The sequence below is a fragment of the Cherax quadricarinatus genome, unplaced genomic scaffold (assembly GCF_038502225.1).
Source record: "Cherax quadricarinatus isolate ZL_2023a unplaced genomic scaffold, ASM3850222v1 Contig340, whole genome shotgun sequence".
Taxonomy (NCBI): domain Eukaryota; kingdom Metazoa; phylum Arthropoda; class Malacostraca; order Decapoda; family Parastacidae; genus Cherax; species Cherax quadricarinatus.
The window spans coordinates 97,501-122,568 of record NW_027195366.1 but is presented as its reverse complement, the minus strand read 5'-3'; the positions used below and the strand labels follow the sequence as shown (position 1 = coordinate 122,568).

Here is a 25,068-nt window from a genome sequence, read left to right as displayed (position 1 = left end):
ATCAGGACATGTACAAGGTATACATGTACAAGGTATACATGTACAAGGTATACCAGTACATGTACAAGGTATACCAGTACATGTACAAGGTATACCAGTACATGTATATGGTATACCAGTACATGTACAAGGTATACCAGTACATGTACAAGGTATACCAGTACATGTACAAGGTATACCAGTACATGTATAAGGTATACCAGTACATGTACAAGGTATACCAGTACATGTATAAGGTATACCACTACATGTATAAGGTATACCAGTACATGTACAAGGTATACATGTACAAGGTATACCAGTACATGTATAAGGTATACCAGTACATGTACAAGGTATACCAGTACATGTATAAGGTATACCAGTACATGTACAAGGTATACCAGTACATGTACAAGGTATACCAGTACATATACAAGATATACCAGTACATGTACAAGATATACCAGTACATGTACAAGGTATACCAGTACATGTACAAGTATACCAGTACATGTACAAGGTATACCAGTACATGTACAAGATATATCAGTACATGTATAAGGTATACCAGTACATGTACAAGGTATACCAGTACATGTACAAGGTATACCAGTACATGTACAAGGTATATCAGGACATGTATAAGGTATACCAGTACATGTACAAGGTATACATGTACAAGGTATACCAGTACATGTACAAGGTATACCAGTACATGTACAAGGTATACCAGTACATGTATATGGTATACCAGTACATGTACAAGGTATACCAGTACATGTATAAGGTATACCAGTACATGTACAAGGTATACCAGTACATGTATAAGGTATACCAGTACATGTACAAGGTATACCAGTACATGTATAAGGTATATCAGTACATGTATAAGGTATACCAGTACATGTACAAGGTATACCAGTACATGTACAAGGTATACCAGTACATGTACAAGGTATACCAGTACATGTACAAGGTATACCAGTACATGTACAAGGTATACCAGTACATGTATAAGGTATACCAGTACATGTATAAGGTATACCAGTACATGTATAAGGTATACCAGTACATGTATAAGGTATACCAGTACATGTATAAGGTATACCAGTACATGTATAAGGTATACCAGTACATGTATAAGGTATACCAGTACATGTATAAGGTATACCAGTACATGTATAAGGTATACAGACCATAGTTGACATCAGTGACATACTACTATATAGAAAGCCGCTTGTTATGCTGAGCATTTCCCGCAAATCAGGTCAGTTTTGTCCCAGGATGCGACCCACACCAGTCCACTAACACCCAGGTACCCATTTTACTAATGGGTGAACATAGACAACCGGTGTAGGGAAACACGCCCGATATTTCCACCCCTTCGTCGGGAATCGAACCCGGACCCTCACCGTGTGAAGCGAGACCTTTAGCCACCAGGCCACGGGCACTGCATTTCATATGACAATTTCCTACTTCTCTGGCCACTCTACCTAACATGTATAACAAAGAGAATTGGAATTTATAGTTCTACATGCTTAATCAGTATTTTGTTTGCCAAAATAAATGCTTAATCAGTATTTTGTTTGCCAAAATAAGAGAGCCGGCAAGTTTTCTTGGTATCGTGTATCTGGTGGGTAATTGTTTGTTCTGTGAGGAAGTTGAGATGATTATCATCTCAGGGGAATTCGTTTATTGCTCTAATGAAAGATGATATGAGGGACTTCTCTCTCCTGGGTGGAATACCTAGGGAGGGTTGTTTCGGGGGTCAGCGCCCCCGTGGCATAACCAGGCGCATTGCCACACAAAAGTGCACATTTTTTTTTTTAAGTTCTACTCAAAAGTTTTAGGTTTCGCAAATTTTATTTGTACTTTCTACGTAACTTTCATCGTGATGTATAATTAGCCTTTATTTTAACTTTGTTCATTTATGCAGCTATTACAATGACAGAATTATTTTAAGAAATTCATTCATAATATGACCACCAGTTTTATGTGTGTACATTGCGTGGATCACCACAATTACCGCATACGTAATATGGATCACTAACCTTTCCTTAATTTGGTTATCAATTTTTACCTATATGCATAATAAATATGGATCACCACTCTTAGTGTATACATAGTTAACATGGGTCACCAGTCTTACCTGTATACATATAAATATTTATCAACACACACTACACACGGCTAATATACATAGTTAATATGAATCACCAATTGTTCCTGTATATTCATAGCTGTGTGTCACCAGTACATATAGTTATACTATATGAGTCACCACTCTATGTATATGGATAGCTAAAATTACCTCCATGCACTGTTAATGAGTCACCAGTCATACCTGTGTACATAACTCTTACAGGTCACCAGTCTTACCTGTCCTGGTTAATATGTGTCACTAATTTAAATCGAATACATTACTTTATGGGTCACCTAACTTATCTTTATTTATTGCTACTGTGAGACTCAATTCCAAATTATAATAATTTTTTATTACTAGATATTTCTTATTGTGTAAAGTAACTTCTTGTTTTTGACTTTGGTAAAGTAATTATTCATTGCATAATTACTAGGTAAGCGATCCATCTTTGCTAACATGCTGCACATGATCAATATTAATTAGAACCCGGCGTCATATACAAGCTAATTAAGATGACGTGGGTTTCCCGGCAGACGGAAGCTGAGCATCGTAGCGGAGAGCGTGAGGGAGTGGGATGATTGGCATCTTGACGATCTCCTCAGCACACTCATCACTCAGCTGGGTGAGTTAACATCAAGTATCACTTCCTCAGCTGACCACTGTCACCCTTACCCATCCCTTGTTTTCTCGAACTTATCAAAATATCACCTTTAGTTATGAGAATACTCACCATACAGAGGTTTATATTGGGAGAGTGTTTAATCTTGTATTTTTAAGATCGCCTGTTTGCGATTGTTTTGTGTGTGTGTGTGTATATATATATATATATATATATATATATATATATATATATATATATATATATATATATATATATATATATATATATATATATATATATGTCGTCCCGAATATGTAAAACTGATCAATTAGCAAGAACTCATTTAAAATTAAGTCGTTTCTAAAATTTTCTCTTATACGTTTAAAGATATATTTTTTCATTAATGTTAATGTAAAAAAAATTAATTTTGCACCAAAAGAATCTTAGAAAACTTACCTAACCTTATTATAACAAGAACAATTTATTTTAGCCTAACCCAACTAAATATATTTTAGATTTGTTTACAGTAATTTAATACTAAACAAACACAGTGAAATATATTTTTTTCTTTAGGTTCAGAATGATTTTGGCGAAATTATTGCATACACAAATTTTCACTTGTCTTATATGGCAAGATGATCGTTGCTATTTAAGCCAAAATCGCAAGTTCTGCCTATTCGGCACGACATACATACATACATATATATGTATATATATGTATATATATATATATATATATATATATATATATATATATATATATATATATATATATATATATATATATATATATATATAATATATATATATATTATAAAATATGCCAAACAGGAGAAATTATTTATATTGTCTCTACGTCCACAGCAGGACTCGAACCTGCAAACTCTGTATCAGAATCCACAGTGAATAACTTTGTAAACAAGCCTGGTGCCCAGGGTATGGGGAAACATCGTCTAGCTTCGGCTAGGCGCCCATACTTACCTGAGGTCTGGCTCCGTGGTAAAGTACTGTAGACTCTGATACAGAGTTTGCAGGTTCAAGTCCTTCTATAGACATAGAGGCAATATGTATATATTTTTCCAGCGAGCCGGGAGCATCCCACCGAGGCAAACTGATCTAAAAAGCAAAACGAAAGTTTTTCTTTTTAAATTTAGTAATGTATACAGGAGAAGAGGTTACTAGCCTCTTGCTCCCGGCATTTTAGTCTCCTCTTACGACACACATGACTTACAAGGGAAGAATTTCTTTATGCTTCCTCATGGAGTGAATAACATTAGATCCTCTTTTAAAAAGGCTAATTTCTTTACACATTTCTCGACATCAGTTTATTGACGCTGCATAAAAATTTACAACTGATGTTATATCCAAATTAGGTTAGGTTGAAATAGGCTAGATTAGGTTAAGGTCAAAGGCGGACCTATAATTTTGGGGCCTTGAAGCTCAAACTGTTGTGTGGGCGCCGTCGCATACTTACTTTAATTTGTTTTTCTTTACTGCTGTACATGATACTTTAATAACCTTTAAATGTTTACTTAAACAATTACTTTTTTATTTACACGACGGCCGTCTCCCACCAAGGCAGGGTGGCCCGAAAAAGAAAAACTTTCACCGTCATTCACTCCTTCAGAGTGCAGTCTCTGTACTTCCCACCTCCAGGAATCAAGTCCAGCTAACTGGTTTCTCTGAATTCCTTCATGTTACTTTGCTCACACTCCAACAGCACGTCAAGCCCTAGAAACCATTTGTCTATATTCTCTCCTATCTAACATGGTCATGCATGCTTGCTAGAAGTTTAAGCCCCTCTCATACAAAACCTCCTTTAACCCCCTCCCTCCAGTCATTCCTAGGTCGACTCGTACCCCACCTTTCATCCAGTACAGATTTATACACTCTCGAAGTCATTCTATTTCGTTCCATCCTCTCTACATGTCCAAACCACCTCAACAACCCCTCCTCAGCCCTCTGGATAATAGTTTTGGTAATCCCGCACCTTCTCCTAATTTTCAAACTACGAATTTTCTGCATTATATTCACACCACACATTGCCCTCAGACATGACATCTCCACTGCCTCCAGCCTTCTCCTTGTTGCAACATTCACCACCCATGCTTCACACCAATACATGTATATACATTCAACTCGTTGCTTCCATGGACAAAGTTCTTTGTCTCCACAGACTCCTAAGTGTACCACTCACCTTTTTCCATTTCATAAATCACTTCATCCTTCATAGACACATCTGCTGACACGTCCACTCCTAAATATCTGAATACATTCACCTCCTCCATACTCTCTTTCTCCAATCTGATATCCAGTCTTTTGTTACCTAATATTTTATCCTCATTTCCTTATTCTTTCCTATATTGACTTCTAATTTTCTTCTGTTACACACCCTACCAAACTCGTCCACCAAACTCTGCAACTTCTCTTCAGAATCTCCCAAAAGCACAGTGTCATCAGCAAAGAGCAACTGTGACAACTCCCACTTTGTGTTTGATACTTTATCTTTTAAGTCCGCACCTCTTGCCAACACCCGATCATTCATTTCTCTTACAACCCCAGCTGTAACTATATTGAACATCCACGGTGACATCACACATCCTTGTCTAAGGCCTACTTTTACTGTGAAATAATCTCCCTCTCTCCTACATACTCTAACTTGAGCCTCACTATCCTCGTAAAAGCTCTTCACTGCTTTCAGTAACCTACCTCCTATTCCGTACATTTGCAACATCTGCCACATTGCCCCCATATCCACCCTGTCATACGCCTTTTCCAAATCCATAAATGCCGAAAAAGCCTTTTAACCCTTATCTATATACTGTTCACCTATATGTTTCACTGTAAACACTTGGTCTACACAACCCCTATCTTTCCTAAAGCCTCCCTGTTCATCTGCTGTCCTACTCTCCGTCTTATTCTTAATTCTTTCAGTAATAATTTTACCATTCACTTTACCAGGTATACTCAACAGACTTACTCCCCTATAATTTTTGCACTTTCTTTTGTCCCCTTTGCCTTTATACAAAGGAACTATGCATGCTCTCTGCCAACCCGTAGGTACCTTACCCTCTTCCATACATTTATTAAATAAAAGCACCAAGCACTCCAAAACTATATCCTCACCTTCTTTTAACATTTCTATCTTTATCCCATCAATCCCAGCTGCCTTACCCCCTTTCATTTTACCTACTGCCTCACGAACTTCCCCCACACTCACAACTGGCTCTTCCTCACTCCTACAAGATGTTATTCCTCCTGGCCCTTTACACGAAATCACAGCTTCTCAATCTTCATCGACATTTAGCAATTCCTTAAAATATTCCTTCCATCTTCCTGTTACCTCTAACTCTCCATTTAATAACTCTCCTCTCCTATTTTTAACTATCAAATCCATTCGTTCCCTAGGTTTCCTCAACTTATTATTCTCACTCCAAAACTTTTTCTTATTCTCAACAAAATTTGTTGATAACATCTCACCCACTATATATATATATATATATATATATATATATATATATATATATATATATATATATATATATATATATATATATATATATATATATATATATACATATATATAATGTGCTTAACAATTCGCAAACAGGAGAAATTATTTACAAACATTGTCTCTACGTCCACAGCAGGACTCGAACCTGCTAACTCTGTATCAGAGTCCACAGTACTTTACCACTGAGCTAGACCCAAGATATATATATATGTCGTGGTCTTATCCAGCAAAAGTCAATATGGTGGAATGACCCACAACGTCAACAATACATATGCATAATACATAAGGGTACCTTATACAGAATGTATAATGGGTGTATAAATCTGGAGGGAAGGAGGAATAGGAGTCGTCCTAGGAAAGATAGGAGGGAGAGGGTAAACGAGGCTTAAGTGTGAGGGGCTTGGACATCCAACTGGAGTGTTTGAGCGTATTAGATAGGAGTAAGTGCAGGTAAGTGATTTTTATGACTGGAAATGCTGTTGGAGTGTAAGCAAGCTAATACTTATGAAGGGATTCACGGAAACCGTATAGCCGAACTCAGTCCTGGAGGTGATGTCAGCGCTCTTCTAGCTAAACAGTGACTAATGGTAAGTATTTCTTCTTTTTCGGGTCACCCTGCCTGGGTGTGAGACGGCCGGTATGTTAAAAAGAAAATACATGTTATGCCTAACATAAATTGCTCAGTAGAACTCGCCTTATAAAATCTAAACATTTCTCTGATGTGTTTGACGTGTTTATATCATTTAAAAAGTCAACAAAACTAATTCCTCAGCGAAATTAACATAGAGACCTCGCTTAACCTTGCTATAATGAACCTAACTTAATTTAGACTAAGCCTATTAAATTTAACTTAGGTCAGGTAAATTTATTTAGCATTAACTATCATTACTGGTGTACAACTCCTGCGTTATGTTTCTGTATGTTTAAACTGATTTTTGCGGATTTAATGCATTCACCAACAATTTACAAAGTCACAGTGTGACTTTGTAAATGGCTTCTGAATGCGTCTCCCCCACATTTAGTAGTAATAGTATCAGTAGTAGTATCAGTAGTAGTAGTATCAGTAGTAGTAGTATCAGTAGTAGTAGTAGTATCAGTAGTAGTAGTATCAATAGTAGATCAGTAGTAGTAGTATCAGTAGTAGTAGTAGTATCAGTAGTAGTAGCAATGAAATCAAGTTAGGCAAGTATGTTTTTGTCAGTCAAACTTAATTCTGACACTGAACTGGATTAAATTTAGTCAAGATCATTCCATCACACTTTCCACTAGGGGTTCTTGAGAGATAATTTTGGCTCCTTGCATATATTTCTCAAATATATACGTAATTGAAATTAGGAAATCTATTGACACTTTAGTGAGATAGTTAATGTAGAAATCTCATGTGACAGAATGGAACAGGCTAATATCCACCCTCTCTCAATACTCGTGAAAATATGGTGACTTCCTAGAACTAGCTCCACACTCCACAACACTGGATATTGTATATATATATATATATATATATATATATATATATATATATATATATATATATATATATATATATATATATATATATATGTCGTGCCGAATAGGCAGAACTTGCGATCTTGGCTTAAATAGCAACGCTCATCTTGCCTATATAGGACAAGCGAAAATTTGTGTATGCAATAATTTCGCCAAAATCATTCTGAACCTAACGAAAAAAATATATTTGATTATGTTTGTTTAGTATTAAATTATTGTAAACAAATCTAAAATATATTTAGTTGGGTTAGGCTAAAATAAATTGTTCTTGTTATAATAAGGTTAGGTAAGTTTTCTAAGTTCCTTTTGGTGCAAAATTATAAATTTTTACATCAACATTAATGAAAAAAATATATCTTTAAACGTACAAGAGAAAATTTTATAAAGGACTTAATTTTAAATGAGTTCTTGCTAATTGACCAGTTTTACATATTCGGCACGACATATATATTATATTATAAGGTCATTTGTGTTTTACTGCCAGTTATCACACAGTGGACCGCCGACTTCGCAGGTCAGAGGTGGCTGTCAGATACTCAGGTTTTGACTCCAAGTTTAAGGTTTGCGTTAAGAAGAGACGAGACTTAAGTTGCTAAAAGATCAACATCAAAAACACGGAAATGAAGACAGCAGCTGTGCTTCACTGGCTGCAGTGTACTGCTGCAGCAGGGGTTTTTCGGAAGAAGAAGAACAACTTGAGTGGGTGTGGGTGGGTGAGAGTTGGAGCTGACTAGCTTGTGCTGCTAGGTCGGATGCCGTGCTCCTCCCCTAAGTGACCTGTCTGACCTCATTAGGTCAAGGCATTGGCTTAAGCCAGTGAGACAATTGGACCTGCCTCGCATAGGCCAGTAGGCCTGTTGCAGTGTTCCTTCTTTCTTATGGGTTTTTATCAGGGGGGTATCCATTTCCCTGGTGGTATTGAACCAAATAATGGGATGGGACTCTGTTGCCGTTTTTCTATAAATTAAAATTCCTTTCAGTTTATTTCGGCTGTTCTGTTCCTGGTTATCCATATGTAGAATAAAACCAAACTATTGATATCCTTTGAAGTCATACTGATACCTAATAGGACTGGTGATAATATCTTTGACAGCCCGGGGAGGGGAATATGGGGACATATTGGGCAATACATTTTAAGTCTGTAATAGTAAAAAGGGTAAGTAGCCCTGTGCTACGCCACACAGGAACAAGACCTGTTGTCCCCACACTAGGGCGTACATCACCACCACTGGAAGACAGTGGTTAAGCACTCCTCGGCCAGAGACAACACTTCCCTCAAATTTAAGAGTTTCCAAGGGTAGCAACCATTGTTGTACAATAATGGTGTACAATACCGATAATGTGAAGAATTACACATATGTGCAACATCAGGGTATCTTTGTAAATTTTCCATCATTCAGTGCCTTGATCAGTTCAATAAAAGGATCTAATGAGAAGATCATAAAAACATTTACAGAGGAAGAGGTTATCAGTCCCTCAACTTTGTAGGTCAAGATCATTGTAGTCTACGGTACTCCTCACCAACTCCAAGGCTAAGGGACTGATTATCTCATCTTTTGTATACATTTCTACAGTCTTCACATTACACCCTTGTATTGCATCCATAAAGCCAATGGATGGCGAAACGTCCACAAATGAAGGTCCCAGATGTTGCATAAGTGTGGAATTATTCTTCAGCTACACGTATACATCACCGAGTCAGTAACAGTTACCATCTGACTAATACTCGGGTCAAAACATTCTTCCTGACAACTATATTATCACCACCCTCCTCTGTTTGACTTTATAAAGCTCACCTCTGAGGGTAAACTCTGTCCAATTAAGACTAACTCAGCTTTAAGTGAGCCAAAACCCTCTGCTGAGGTTGTGCAGGAGTCTTGATAAGATCAGAGCCACCTTCTTCATGACCCAGCTGAATCGCTCCCTGATCCGTGCTCTGAATCAGGCGAGTTAATTACTTCTCGAGGAGAGGAAAAATTTCTCCTCTTCAGCTCCAAAAATTAACAACATTCCAGCCTGGAGCTCTGGCCAAGTTATTGGTCTCAGCTGGCCACTGACTCTCTCTGGTTTATAAGCACCTTGCTCTGCGTTCTCCCTTCCATGTTCAGGAGAAACGCCATGAAGAACTCCTTGATTAATTTTCATTCTCCAGACGTTGAATAACCCCTACTGGATTAATGCTTCTCCATAAATATAAAAATTAATTCCCTCTGCCACTAAAGCGTTTGTTAGTCCTGACAAACGAAGACAACTATGAAGAACTCATTCGGATAATAAACCCTCTGGGTTAATAAACCCGCGGGATAATAACCCATGATAAGCCATGAACGTCAACCAATACGACTTATTCCAATTGGGATCCTTAGATCTTTCGCAGGATTTAACCCACAGTCGATTAACGCCCAGGTACCAAATTACTGCTAGGTGAAACGGGACGGCAGGTGTAATTTGATTTGGCCAGATCTCTCTCCCTAACACTGGCACATTTTCTTGAACGAAGACTTGGACATTGATCCGCAGGTCACCTTCCTCGTCCTTCATTATAACGCTGAGTACGTTGATGAGGTCGTATGACTGTTGCTGGTAGTGTACCACTGAGAGATATTACAGGTAGTGTACCACTGAGAAAATGATACTACATGTAGTGTACCACGGAGATATTACAGGTAGTGTACCACTGAGAGATATTACAGGTAGTGTACCACTGAGAGATATTACAGGTAGTGTACCACTGAGAGATATTACAGGTAGTGTACCACTGAGAAAATGATACTACATGTAGTGTACCACGGAGATATTACAGGTAGTGTACCACTGAGAGATATTACAGGTAGTGTACCACTGAGAAAATGATATTACATGTTGTGTACCACGGAGATATTACAGGTAGTGTACCACTGAGAGATATTACAGGTAGTGTACCACTGAGAGATATTACAGGTAGTGTACCACTGAGAGATATTACAGGTAGTGTACCACGGAGATATTACAGGTAGTGTACCACTGAGAGATATTACAGGTAGTGTACCACTGAGAGATATTACAGGTAGTGTACCACTGAGAGATACTCTAGGTAGTGTACCACAGAGATATTACAGGTAGTGTACCACTGAGAGATATTACAGGTAGTGTATAACTGAGAGATACTCCAGGTAGTGTATCACTGAGAGATACTCCAGGTAGTGTACCACTGAGAGATATTACAGGTAGTGTATCACTGAGAAAATGATACAACATGTAGTGTACCACTGAGAGATATTACAGGTAGTGTACCACTGAGAGATACTCTAGGTAGTGTGCCACTGAGAGATACTCCAGGTAGTGTATCACTGAGAGATACTCCAGGTAGTGTACCACTGAGAGATATTACAGGTAGTGTACCACAGAGATATTACAGGTAGTGTATCACTGAGAGATACTCCAGGTAGTGTATCACTGAGAGATACTCCAGGTAGTGTACCACTGAGAGATATTACAGATAGTGTACCACTGAGAGATATTACAGGTAGTGTATCACTGAGAGATACTCCAGGTAGTGTATCACTGAGAGATACCCCAGGTAGTGTACCACTGAGAGATATTACAGGTAGTGTATCACTGAGAAAATGATACAACATGTAGTGTACCACTGAGAGATATTACAGGTAGTGTACCACTGAGAGATACTCTAGGTAGTGTACCACTGAGAGATACTCCAGGTAGTGTACCACTGAGAGATACTCCAGGTAGTGTACCACTGAGAGATACTCCAGGTAGTGTACCACTGAGTGATACTCCAGGTAGTGTACCACTGAGAGATACTCCAGGTAGTGTACCACTGAAAAAGTGATACCCCAGGTAGTGTACCACAGAGTGATTCCCCAGGTAGTGTACCACAGAGAGTGATTCCCCAGGTAGTGTACCACTGAAAGAGTGATACCCCAGGTAGTGTACCACTGAAAGAGTGATACCCCAGGTAATGTACCACTGAGAAAGTTATATCCTAAGTAGTGGTGAGGCCTGGTCACAGACCGGGCCGCGGGGGCGTTGACCCCCGGAACTCTCTCCAGGTAAACTCCAGGTACCCTAGGTAGTGTACCACTGCAAGAGTGATACACCAGGTAATGTACCACAGAGTGATACCCTAGGTAGTGAGAGAGTGATACCCAAGGTAATGTACCACTGAGAGAGTGATACCCCAGGTAGTGTACCACTGAGAGATACCCCAGGTAGTGTACCACTGAGAGATACCCCAGGTAGTGTACCACTGAGAGATACCCCAGGTAGTGTACCACTGAGAGATACCCCAGGTAGTGTACCACAGAGAGTGATACTCCAGGTAGTGTACCACTGAGAGAGTCATACCCCAGGTAGTGTACCACTGAGAGAGTGATACCACAGGTAATGTACCACTGAGAGAGTGATACCCTAGGTAGTGTACCACTTAAAGAGTGATACTGCATTCATCACTTGCTATTTTGGCTTCAAATGCAACGCTCTTCTTGCCGAATAAGACAAGCGAAAATTTGTGTATGCAATAATTTCGCAAAAATCATTCTGAACCTAACAAAAAATATAATTCATTTTGTTTGTTTATTACTAAATTCCTGTAAACTTATCTAAAATATATTTAGCTGGTTTAGGTACACTAAGTGAAAACGCATTAAGTGTTAGGGGCTCAAGACTGTTCAACATCTGGCTTAGTTTCTGTTCAGCATTGTTATAATTCCTGTTCAACATTGTTTTAATTTGGTAAATTTACAAGAAAGTTGTTGGTGACTAAGATTGATAGAAAATTGAAACAGGATGGAAGAAAAGGCATAAATGTTACTACAGAAAACTAAAAATAACTAAAACTGCTTAACTAAATTAACATAGAAATTAAATTGTTAACTAAACACACAAGGAGAGTCCACGATAATAACTGTTCCTTTAGCTTCAATTATTCTCTCTCTCTCTCTCTCTCTCTCTCTCTCTCTCTCTCTCTCTCTCTCTCTCTCTCTCTCTCTCTCTCTCTCTCTCTCTCTCCTTCCTATTTACACACACACACACACACACACACACCTCAACTAGGTGAGTACACACACGAAGAGGCGGGACCAGGAGCTAAGACTCGACCCCTGCAACGACAAATAGGTGAGTGCAAATAGGGGAGTACACACGCAGGTCGAGTCACAGGAGCTGTGACTAGACCCTTGGAACCACAACTAGGCGAGTACACACCACTAGTTAAACGCCTTAAAAGTAGAAAAGAAACCATAGTGTAAACAAATAATTAACTGAACTTAGCAAATTAGATATTAGAATAAATGTTCGTCTTAATGAAAGAACAACAATGGGGGGATATGTTTACAACATACTAAATACCCAGGGACATTGCCAGGGTAGACAACTCTCATTACTAGAAAAGCAGAAACACTGAGAGAATATGGTTAGAAATTAGAGATTTCAGTTAGCCAAACGGATGTTGAAAACATTTCCTCAACACTGGAAGAGGTAATATATAATAACAGTGAAAACTGACTCTTAACACCTTCGCAACAAGACTATTTCGAGCCAGTAGGTTGACAGTTAAGAAGGTAAACCAAGAGCTAGAGCTCACTCCTATCTCAACACATACTCACAGGTAGTTATAACTACACCAAGTAACATATATGTAGAATTTTGACAAAAGTAGAGTAATAATGTTGGTAGAATTACCGACAATGTTAGGTAAGACGACACTTGGGAGACCATTGCGACATATTGTGGCAACGTTTCGCTCTCCAGGAGTTTTGTCAAGTTAACGTCTTGACAAAGCTCCTGGAGAGTGAAAAGTTGCCTCAGTAAAATGTCGCATTAGTCACACCTGTGTCCTTTTACTTAACAAAAGTAGTCTCTCAACAGATTGATTTCCCAGCTTGAAGACATGAGCTACAACAGCTGTAGAGACAAGAGTCATTACGGTCACAGCGTATAAGTTGGTAAAAAAAAAGGTATGGGTGGGGTTAGAACCCATGGCAAGCGAGCCGCGAAACTCCTGGCCAGTGATTAAGCCACTGGGCCACTTGGACTGTTTGCAATCTTGTTATTACGATTTCGTGAGTTACAAGAAGCTAAGATTTATTGACTTAAGAGCACACACTGCTTGACGTGGGAAGACAATGGCATGAATATTAGAACTAAGGAGTAAATGCTGAACCGAGCTATTGTTGATAGGTATATTTGAGAACTAGAGAGTAAATGCTGAACCAAGCTATTGTTGATAGGTATATTTGAGAACTAGAGAGTAAATGTTTAGCCAAGCTATTGTTGATAGGTATATTTGAGAACTAGAGAGTAAATGTTTAGCCAAGCTATTGTTGATAGGTATATTTGAGAACTAGAGAGTAAATGCTGAACCAAGCTATTGTTGATAGGTATATTTGAGAACTAGAGAGTAAATGCTGAAGCGAACTATTGTTGATAGGTATATTTGTTTCAAAACGTATCATGAGTATTATCAACTTGTCAGTATTGTATACCATTATATTCACAGTGAACTATTGTCACATTATTAAGGCTTCAGTGTGAACTTAGGGACGACATGTAACTCATAAAGAGGTAACAAGCGTAGTCTAGGAGCTGCAAGTTAAACTTGTATACCATACTTGTATGGTATACAAGTATGGTACAAGTATGGTAACATCTGGGTGTCTTTATTGTAGACGTTAAGTCGTCATCCAGTGACTTCATCTATGCAAATTCATGGATATAATAGGAAGAATGCAGAGCTATGTACAAAAGCCGAGGTAATCATCCGCAGATTCATGCCTGTTCTTCAGACTCTTCAAGGCTGAGGGACTGTTTACCACATCTTTTGTATATAGTTCTACTGTCTTCCCATTATGTCCTTGAATTTGTATTGATAAAGTCACTGGATGACGAAACGTCTATAACGAAAATACCAAGATGTTGCATATGTGGTTAATTCTTCAGCTTGTAAGGAGTGTTAGTAGAATCGACGCTAAACACTACATAGTCGTTGATCAGTCGATCTGAAAAGCCTATACATGTCCAACAGATTTTAAAATTCTTACATCAGAGAAATTAAAAATAGCAGGGCCACAAGACCTGGAACTTAGTATTCACACAATAATTTATGCGGGTAAATACTTACGAACAGTATTTTGCTTTTTTCAATATGCTTTTATAGCTAAATTGCTTTTGTTACAGACGACCTTCAAACTGAAGGCTGCAAAGGCATAGCGAGTAAGTTCACTTATGTTTTATTTCCACTTGTCACGAAAGGCTTCATTAATACTCCACTGTGTTTTAATCACTTAACAAATTTTTTAATTCTAACACAATAAACCATACCACGGGTGAGGTTTGAACCCGCGGTCAGGTGTCTCAAAACTCCAGACCGTCGCGTTAGCCACTAGGCCAGCTAGCGGGTTCAAACCCCACCCGTGGTATGGTTTGTTTGCAATCGTGTCATTACGATTTCGTGAGTCATACTAACACAATAACATCTACTCACTTAGAATTTAAGAGTTGAAATAACCAGCAAGCATGTGAGAGCATTTATGGTAGGAATGAATGACAAGGAGTGACCTTCAAAATTCATGTGCTGTGGAATTTGATCACATATTTGAGGAATTAAAAAAAAATGGTTTAGAAAGACACGCGAGCAAACACTAAGACATATTTATTAGACAACGTTTCTGTTCTTGGACCTTAATCACTTCTAACAGAGACGGTATGATAGAAGTGATCAATATCCCAGAACCGAAAGATTTTCTTTATATCCTAGTGTTTGTTTACGTGTCTTTATAAACCAGTTTGTCGGTATCTATTACCATTCAGAAAAATAAACCTCTCAGAGGTTTCAAGATGGGACGTGCTATGGCTGCGCTTTGTATGGAGGGATGATGCAGATTGCTGGGTCATGATTGCAGCCTCGTGTTTGAATCATTCTTGGGTGAGAGCTAAGACGCAATTGTTTTTAAACGAGTTTATTGTTTATCCGGTTAGGAAAGAAGGGAACAGTTGCAGAGCAAACGCTTATGGTAACAAAGTTTGGCTTTATGTAAAGTTTTATTAAGGTATTGACCTGTTAAAGCTTGATCTGGACCAGAGAGCTTTCCTTATTTCTGGCAATTCGCCTTTGTTTCTATTTTATGCTGAGCAAGACACATGTGCAGCAGTTGGGTACCTTTATTGTTGAAACGTTTCGCCTTTTCTGTAGGCTTCTTCAGTCAGATACAGAGAATGGACTGAGGGCAGCAGAAGTGACGAGGTACAGATTATGTAATCAGTCCATTAATCTTGTATGAATAGTTTGAGGCTGTCAGTCCCTCAGCCTGAAGAAGAGTTCAGCTCCATAGTCTGGAATGAAACCCAACTGCTCTACATCAACTTGTCGGCATTTTCTACCATTTTCGGTTCTCAGTTTATCTTGAGATGCAGATGGAATTGATCTAGTTGTAATCGCAAGCATATCCAACCCGGGAGGCCCACTCCCGAGTTGGAGTGGGCCTCTCGAGTGGCCAACATTACATGATACTCACATCCACTAAGCTTCACCATTTTAAAATCAATGGTCGCTCTTTTTCAAGCTTTGTTGTGAGCTGCCCATGGAATAACATTTTTTATATCAGTGGTTCCTCTTCAAGGGGGGCTCCTTGGCGCGGTGAAGAGGCTATCGGTCTGGGGAATTAGACCTTTCGGTTTTCTTCCTCAGACTGAACCTAATTACCTCTCAATTCTCTTCACCCCTTTCCATTTCCTCCTCTCCCCATCCCTCCACTTTCCCTTTCCTGTTTCTGCCTCTGAGGTTTTTCCTTTAGGCTTTGTAGTTCCTAGACCTGAGAAGGGGCTTCCACGATGCATCTCCTTCCGTTGAGGTCCTTGGTGGTAATGTAATTTACTGTGGAATCTGGATCATTTAGAGATTCCGATCGCTCTCCGGTTTACCAGGGAGAGGGAAGGCTTCGGGTGTCTTTCAGGTGACGGGTGTATCTCTGTTTGTCGGATTCCAAGTGGTGGTGGTCGAAGGAGGTATGCTTTGTGGTGAGTTTCCGACCGCCCTCCCTTTTGTCCACCAAGGTGGCTCGGTAGATGTGAGGTTGCTGTCCCGGATTGCTGGTTTATTGGCTTGAAGGGTAGGGTATAGCACGGGTTCCATGCTGCATCTGCACTGCTGGCTTCGCTGACGTTGTCGTCTTGGGCATGGAAGGGGAGACTTGGGGTCCTTTTCCCTGGGAGATGCCCCACCACACTCCCCCTCTCTTATTTTTTCTTTTCCTTTTTTTCTTTGTTGTTTAAAAAACAAGACCTCATTCGACACCTAATAATCGCCCCTCTACTTCTCAGAAGTCCAAAAAATCCCCATTGCTCAAATCATCTTTGCCTCCTCCTTCCCTTCTTCCACTTCCGCATTTTACCTTTTCCAGTCTCTGTGCCTAATTCTTCCCCTCTCACTGGCTCTTACAAGTGTGGAGGTTCACCCTCCTCCTCATTCTGTGCCTTCCTCCCCTGTCCCCTCCCAAGTTTCTCCCTCTTCTGCCCCCTCTCAGGTTTCTGCCTCTTCTGACCCCACCCACACTTCTCCAGTTCCCTACATGCTTTCGTCCCCCCCTACTGTCCCAATCTTTACTCACCCTCCTCCTATCTCCAATATTGTCTCCCATACAATGTGTTTGAATTCAGAAACACTTGAAGCTATTTCAGAATATATTGCAGAGACTAAACCTTCAATGGACATTGATCCACCTCCTGTTCCTTCTCTTCCCTCTCCTCCATCTCCACAACTCCAGTCTTTGCAACGCTCCATTCCTTCGCTGCTTGAACGTTTTCCAATGCCACCGCACAATGACTTTTCTAACTCCTCTAATTCGTAGGTGCCCTTACCTGCCGATTCCTGGTACTTTCCTCGTTGCCAATCATGGCCTATTTACAGTGGAATATCCGCGGCCTCAGGGGTAATCGGGGTGAGCCTCAGATGTTGTTGCTCTCCCAGTTTTCCCCTGTTGGTGTTTGCTTACAAGAACCAAAATTACACTCGCCTGTTCCAACCCATCTCAGGCTATAATTTATTGTATTCTTTGGATCCTTTTTCTGATGGGACCTTTAATGAAAGTGCCCTTCTTCTACTCACTGATATTCCGTACCGTCAGCTATTTGTTCATACCTCGCTGCATTACACTGCAGCCCGTATCCACTTGAATAAGTGGTTTACAATATGTTCTTTGTATCTCTCCTTCTCGGGCAATATCTATCCCAGATTTTGCCTTTGTTTCATCCTGTTACTTGGCGATTTTAATGCCCACCATTTCCTCTGGGGGGGTCTCACTGTTATTCCCGTAACATTCAGTTGGAGGCTTTTCTCGCTTCTCACCCCCTCCATGTTTTAAATACTGGTACTTCCACCCATTTTGATCCTCGTACTCATACTCTCTCTTGCATCGATCTCTCGGTCTGCTCTCCCTCCACTGCACTAGACTTCACCTGGTCTGTTCTCCAGGACTTAAATGACAGCGATCATTTTCCAATCATTCTTACTTCTTCATATTCACCACCTCTTCATAGCCCACGCTGGCAATTTGATCGAGCAAATTGGGACCTTTACTCACAGCTAACTGCTTTAAGTGAGGTTCCTTCATCATCCTCCATTGATGAGCTTTTACACCTCTTCTCGACGTCAGTTTTAACTGCAGCTTCTCATTCTATACCCCATACCTCAGGCAGGCATTCTCAGAAGTGTGTGCCTTGGTGGTCTCCTGATTATGCTCGGGCAGTACGTTAGAAACGCGCTGCGTGGGGCAGGTACCGGTACAATAGAACCACAGAGAGACATGATTTTAAGCAGAAGCGAGCGGTTGCTCGCCGTGTCATTCGTGATGCTAAACGCACTTACTGGCGAGATTGTTTCCACCATCACCTCGGCTTCCTCTATGAGTGCAGTCTGGAAAAAAAGTACGGAAACTGAGTGGTAAATACTCTCTTGACCCAGCTCCTGTTCTGCAGGTTGCCAGTGTTGCTATAGCAAACCCTCTTGACGTTGCCATTGAAATTGGTAATCATCTGGTCCGTATTTCTCAGGGGCTCCATCTATGCCCCTCTTTTTTTCCCCGAAGTCTGCCAGAGAGTTAGCACTCTTAGAATTTTTTTCTTTCAAAGAAGAATCTTATAATGTGCCTTTTACACTTCCAGAACTGGAGGCGACAATCTCAGCCTGCCGATCATCGGCAGCTGGACCTGAGGGCATTCATATTCGGATGTTACAACATTTACATCAATCAGCCCTACAATCCTCTTACAACTCTTCAATCTTATTTGGTCACAAGGAGTTCTTCCCCAGCTGTGGAAATCCGCCATTTTTCTCCCTTTCCGCAAACCGGGTACTACGGGACATGATGCCTCCCACTATCGCCCCATTGCTCTTACTAGTGCAGTTTGCAAACTGATGGAACGTCTGGTAAACTGACGTTTAATGTGGTATCTAGAGAGAGACAACAGTCTCCACTAGTCAATATGGCTTTCGTAGGAGCCATTCTACCATAGACCCCTTATTACGCTTGGATACGTATGTTCGTAATGCCTTTGCAAATAACCACTCAGTTATTGCCATATTTTTTTATCTTGAGAAGGCATATGACACAACTTGGAGGCATATTATTTTGGCCCAAGCCCACTCCTTAGGCCTCCCAGGCAATCTACTATCCTTCCTTAAGAACTTCTTAACTGACAGACACTTCCGTGTTCGAGTCAATAATGTGCTCTCCCCGGACTTTGTCCAAGCTGAAGGTGTCCCCCAGGGATGTGTCCTGAGTGCAACACTTTTTCTCCTTGCTATAAATGATTTGGCCTCTCTTCTTCCATCCAATATTTGGTCATCACTCTATGTTGATGACTTCGCTTTACTTGTGCAGGCGCTGACTGTCACCTCATTACTGTCTCTGTCCAGCATGCGGTCGACTGTGTTTCCAATTGGGCCACCATGCATGGGTTTAAATTTTCCAGTACTAAAACTCGCCAAATTACTTTCACTAGACGCTCTGTCATCTCCGATCATCCTTTGTAGCTCTATGGCTCACGTATCCCTGAACGTGATACAGTCAGGTTTCTAGGCCTCCTCTTTCACCGTAGGTTATCCTGGAAACCTCACATTACCTCTCTGAAAGCAACTTGTCACAGCCGGCTGAACCGTCTTAAAACCCTTGCTCTTCTTTCATGGGGAGCTGATCATCGAACTCTCCTTCGCCTACATTCAGCCCTCATTTTTCGAAACTCGATTATGGTGATAAGATCTATTCAGCGGCCTCTCCTGCTAATCTTTCTAGCCTTAATCCTATTCATCACCAGGGATTACGTTTATGCCATGGTGCTTTTTGCTCTTCCCTGCTGAAGCGAATATTCCACCCTTGTCTGATCGCCGTGATGGCCATTGCCTTCGCTACTATGTACGCTCTCATGATCTCCGTAATCCTTCCATATATAGAATAGTCACCAATGTTAGTAGACATTATTTGTTCGTCGCCCCTGTTTGCTCCGTCCCTTTTCTCTTAGCTTACATTTGCTCTTGTCTTCACTTCAGTTACCACCTTTCTATGTTCATTTAGCATCTCACTTTTCCCTGCCCCCCCTTGGGAAATTCCAGCTGTTCGAGTATGTTCTTTTTCACTCCCTTGCACGAAAGCCCACTGTCTACGGTAGCTTCCCGCTCTCTTTTTCTTGACCACTTCCGCTCTTATTCTCATGCCATCACGGTACACAGATGGCTCTAAGTCTTCTGATGGCGTCGGATTCGCGGCAGCGTTTCTGGACAGTGTCGTGCGAGGACATTTACTATCCTCGGCTAGCATTTTTACAGCTGAATTGTATGCCATTCTTGCAGCACTTATCCGTATTGCATCTATGCCTTTGTCATCATTTGTGGTTGTCTCAGACTCCCTTAGTGCTTTACAGGCTATACAAAAATTTTATACACCTCACCCTCTAGTTCTCCATATCCAACTTTGGCTACGCCGCATCTCTACCAAGCATAAAGATATTGTTTTTTGTTGGGTCCCTGGTCATGTTGACGTACAGGGCAATGAACAGGCAGACACTTCTGCGCGGTCAGCAGTACATGACCTACCAGTTTCATATAGAGGTGTTCCATTCACGGACTATTTTGCTGTAATAGCTACCCACCTTCACACCCGTTGACAACGACGTTGGTCTACTATGCTCGGTAACAAACTTCAATCTATTAAGCCGAGTATAGGTTACTGGCCGTCTTCTTGTCATCAGTGTCGAGGTTGGGAGACTACTCTCTCCTGTCTTCGCATTGGCCATACTCGTCTTACTCATGGGTATCTCATGGAGAGGTGCCCTGCTCCTCTCTGTGAGAAGTGTCAAGTTCCAGTATCGGTTAGCCACATTCTGTTAGACTGCCGTCTCTATCAACGAGCATGCAGAATTAACCTCCAACGTCGTCTCCGCTCTACTACTCTCTTTACCTTCCCCCCTCAAGGGAGGTTCCTTGACGGTGGTGAGGGGCTCTTGATCTAAGGAATTGGATCTGTGCTCCAGTTCCCTGAATTGACCCTGAATACCTTCCATCCCCCCCCCCTTTCTACCTTAATCTCTTGCTACCCTCTACCCCTGCACTATCCACTGCCCCGCTATTCTCCGTAACCTACTAATCATCCCTCTCCCTTTTGCCACCTGATACCCTTGCAACCTTCCTGCCCTGCAGCTCTGTATAGCCCTTGTGGTTTAGCGCTTTTTTATTATAATAATAATCCACCTGGGCCCCTTCCTGTAGCAGTGCCCTCTGACGACCCTGCCTTGTTACAAGACCATTCTAACCTCCGCAAGTCTTTGACTATGCGTCCGGCTTCTCTCCATATGGTGCCACTGTTTTTGGATTGCGTGCCCACCTCAACATAGACCACCTCCGCCCTGTATCTAAATGACCACGACCTTCTTCTGATGACATTATTTCGACTGACTCTCGCTCTACTCAGAAAAGATCAGCACGACAATCATTTCCTTTACGTATGACGCATTATAGAACGTACACATTGGATGAAGGTTTTCACTCTACAACCGACACCTTCAAAATATCTTTCTGATCATCGTATCAACAAGGCGCTCCGATGCCATGTTGGTCATAATAATCCCTTTACTGCTCTCAAGAGCAGTGCATGCATTATCACAGTACAGAATGCAAGCAATGCTCGCGATCTTTCTCTCCTTACAACCATAGATGCCATTCCAGTGACAACTGAAAAACATCACTCAATTCTTGCAGTGATACTGCAGTAACAGCCTAGTTGATCAGGCCCTGATCCATCGGGAGGCCTGGTCATGGACCGGGCCGCGGGGGCGTTGATCCCCGGAATAACCTCCAGGTAACCTCCAGGTATCCAGTCACAGTACCTTGATCTTTACCTCTTACTTGTTCTGTTGCAAGTGTGGAGGTGCATCCTCCCCCTCATACAGTACCTTCCTCTCCTGTCCCCTCCCAAGCTACCTATAACCTCTCGCTTCCCCAAGTTGGTAAATTCCGTCGTCGCCCCGATCTTTACTCACCCTCCTTCTATCTCCAATATCGTCCCACATACAACTTCCTTGTCCTCTGAAACAACTGAAGCTATCTCTAACTACATTGCGGAGACTAAACCATTGATGGGCACCGATCCACCTCCTGTCGCTTCTCTTCACTTTTTTTTTTCCACGAGGGTTTGACAAGGTTAAAGATCCCTAGCTTTATTGACAAGCTAAGAGCTGTTACCTACATCAGCTCATTTGAAAGCATTTTTATTGTTATGAGACATACAAGTAGGGAACAGGATGACAAGATTTACAACATGGTTCTTCATGGTTAGTTTGGAGTCAAATTTCACCCCAAGGATATCAACTTCTCCAGGTGCCAACACCCTCCCATTCATCCTTACTACTGCACCAGCACTACCATCATGGTGCCTAGAGACGAACATCATTTGCGTTTTCTCAGGTGCAATTGTTACTTGCCATCCACTTCCCCAAGCTGATATAGCTCTCAGCTGGTGATTGATGTAGCTTAGAGCAGCTGGCATTTCTTCTCTTGGATAAGTGAATGTCAGTGTACAGTCGTCTGCATATGCATGTAATTCTGGGATTAGATGAAGGAGGTCGTTGAAGTAGACATTCCATAACAATGGTCCCCGCACGCTTCCTTGTGGAACACTTGCCCCAATAGGATGTCTTGCTGATTCCGTTCCATTGAGAACTACACTTAGAGATCTACCCTGAAGGTAATCACTGAGGAGACATAGCGTAGAGCCTGCAATTCCCAGTGCTTGAAGTTTTGCTAAGAGGCCCTGGTGCCACACCCGGTCGAAAGCGCCAGCAATGTCCAGTGCTACCACACAGCTGACTTTGGATTCATCCAGTGACTGGTGCCACTTAGTGGAGAGGTTTAACAACAGATCAGCAGCAGAGTAACCTTTCCTGAAGCCATATTGGCGATCACAAAGTAGTGAGTGATAGTCAAAAAACTCTGTCATTTGTCTTGAGATTATTGTCTCAAGGATCTTAACAGTGATTGACAGGAGTGACACTGGTCTGTAGTTGCTGATTTCTGCTCTGCTCTTCTTTTTGTGAACAGGGACTACATTTGCCTCTTTCCATAGAGAGGGCCATTTACACTGTAGTAGGCAGTGCTGAAAGATGCGAGTTAGAGTTGCTGCTAGCTGGTCTGCACATCTTCTCAGCAATCTTGGGCTCAACTTGTCTGGGCCCACAGCCTTTTCTTGGTCAAGCGATTTAAAAAGGAAATGCACCTCCTCCTGCCTTATTGTCACAACTGACAGTTTTGACACAGTTCTTGCAGCTAGCCAAGGAGGGTCCCTTGCTGGATCAGGAATTTGCATTTTGGTAGCAAAGTGTTCAGCAAAGAGGTCCGCCTTCTCTTGCCTACTAGTAGAGGTGGTCCCATCCTGTCGATTTAGAGGTGGAATGAGTTCATCAGGCAGATAACCTTGTCTGTCCTTGACCAGGGACCACCAGGTTTTGGACCCTACCCTACCTGATGCTAGCTTTCTTTTAGTGTCCACCTCCAATTTAGCAATGACCCACTTTTGAACGTCACCCATGTGCTTGCCTGTGCAAGTTCCTGTTATAGGTGGTAATATGTCTCTTATACCTTCGCCATGCTTTGTACTTAGCAGTAGCAGCCTCTCAACAACGAAAGCCAAACCAAGGCTGATCTGTAGACTTCGTCACATATTGCCGGTGAGGAATGTGTTCTTGTTGTAGATTAAGGATGTGTCCAGTGAAGGCTTTCACTTGATTGTCAACATCCCCTTGGAGAAGAGCATTCCAATCGGTGTTGGCGAGCTCAGAGCAAAGGGCTGGCCAATTACCTCTTTCTCATAGCCAAGTTGTGCGTGTGGACTCCTCACCTCGTTCTGTTGGGATCTTAAGTGTCGTAAAAACAGCCTTATGGTCAGACGATCCAACATAGCCGAGGGGTTGACAAGTGACTATGCCTTCTGCCAGATCACTCACTACAGGGTCAAGGGAGGAGCCAGATATGTGAGTAGGGAAATCAACAAACTTTCTCATGTCAAACACTGCAAGAAGGTCATCAAAGTCCCTCTGTATAAGGTGCTGGTTGAGGTCACCAACAATTATGATATCTTGACAGTTGTGTTGTAGCAGAAGGGAGTCAATATTTTCCATTAGGAAGTTGATGGGGTCTGCATGTTGCCACTGAGGTCTGTACATTGCACACTCAATCTGCACAACTCCTTTCTTTGCAGCATTCCAGCTCTTTGCTGCTTGTTCGTTTTCCGCTGCCTCCACATGTGGACTTTTCTTATCCTTCTAGTCCGTAGATACCTTTACCTTACGATTTCGTATATCCATGTCTTTGCAAATCATGGCTTATTTACAGTAGAATATCTGAGGCCTCAGAATTAACCAGGGTGAGCTTCAGGTGTTGCTCTCCCAGTTTTCCCCTGTTTGTGTTTATAAGAACCCAGATTATGCTCCGCTGTTATCCATCCCACCTCGGGCTGTTTTATTATACTCATCAGGTTCTTTTCCCGATGGAACCTTTAATGAAAGTGCACTTCTTATACACACCGGAATTCCATACCATCAGCTCTTTGTTCATACTTCTCTGCATTATACTGCAGCATCCACTTGAATAATTGGTATACAATCTGTTCTTTGTATCTCTCTCCTTCTCGAGCATTATCTATCGCAGATGTTGCATTTCTGGTTTCTCCTTACCGCCACCACTTGTGTTGCTTAGCAATTTTAATGCTCACCATTTCCTGCAGGAAAGAAGGGGCTCCATGTGACCCTCGCGGAATTCATTTGGAGGCTTTTCTCACTTCTCTC

At 41.3% G+C, this 25,068-nt stretch overlaps 1 protein-coding gene across 1 annotated transcript in view; it reads left to right on the top strand.

The window, feature by feature from the left end:
- Positions 1-25,068, top strand: part of Gycalpha99B (guanylate cyclase 1 soluble subunit alpha 2) — a gene marked incomplete at its 3' end in the record, with an annotated part of 161,984 nt that overhangs the window by 41,027 nt on the left and 95,889 nt on the right. Inside the window, exon 3 of the mRNA XM_070080356.1 lies at positions 2,659-2,747. Coding sequence (XP_069936457.1) covers positions 2,659-2,747 — 89 coding nt within the window. The remainder of the gene's footprint in view (positions 1-2,658; positions 2,748-25,068) is intronic.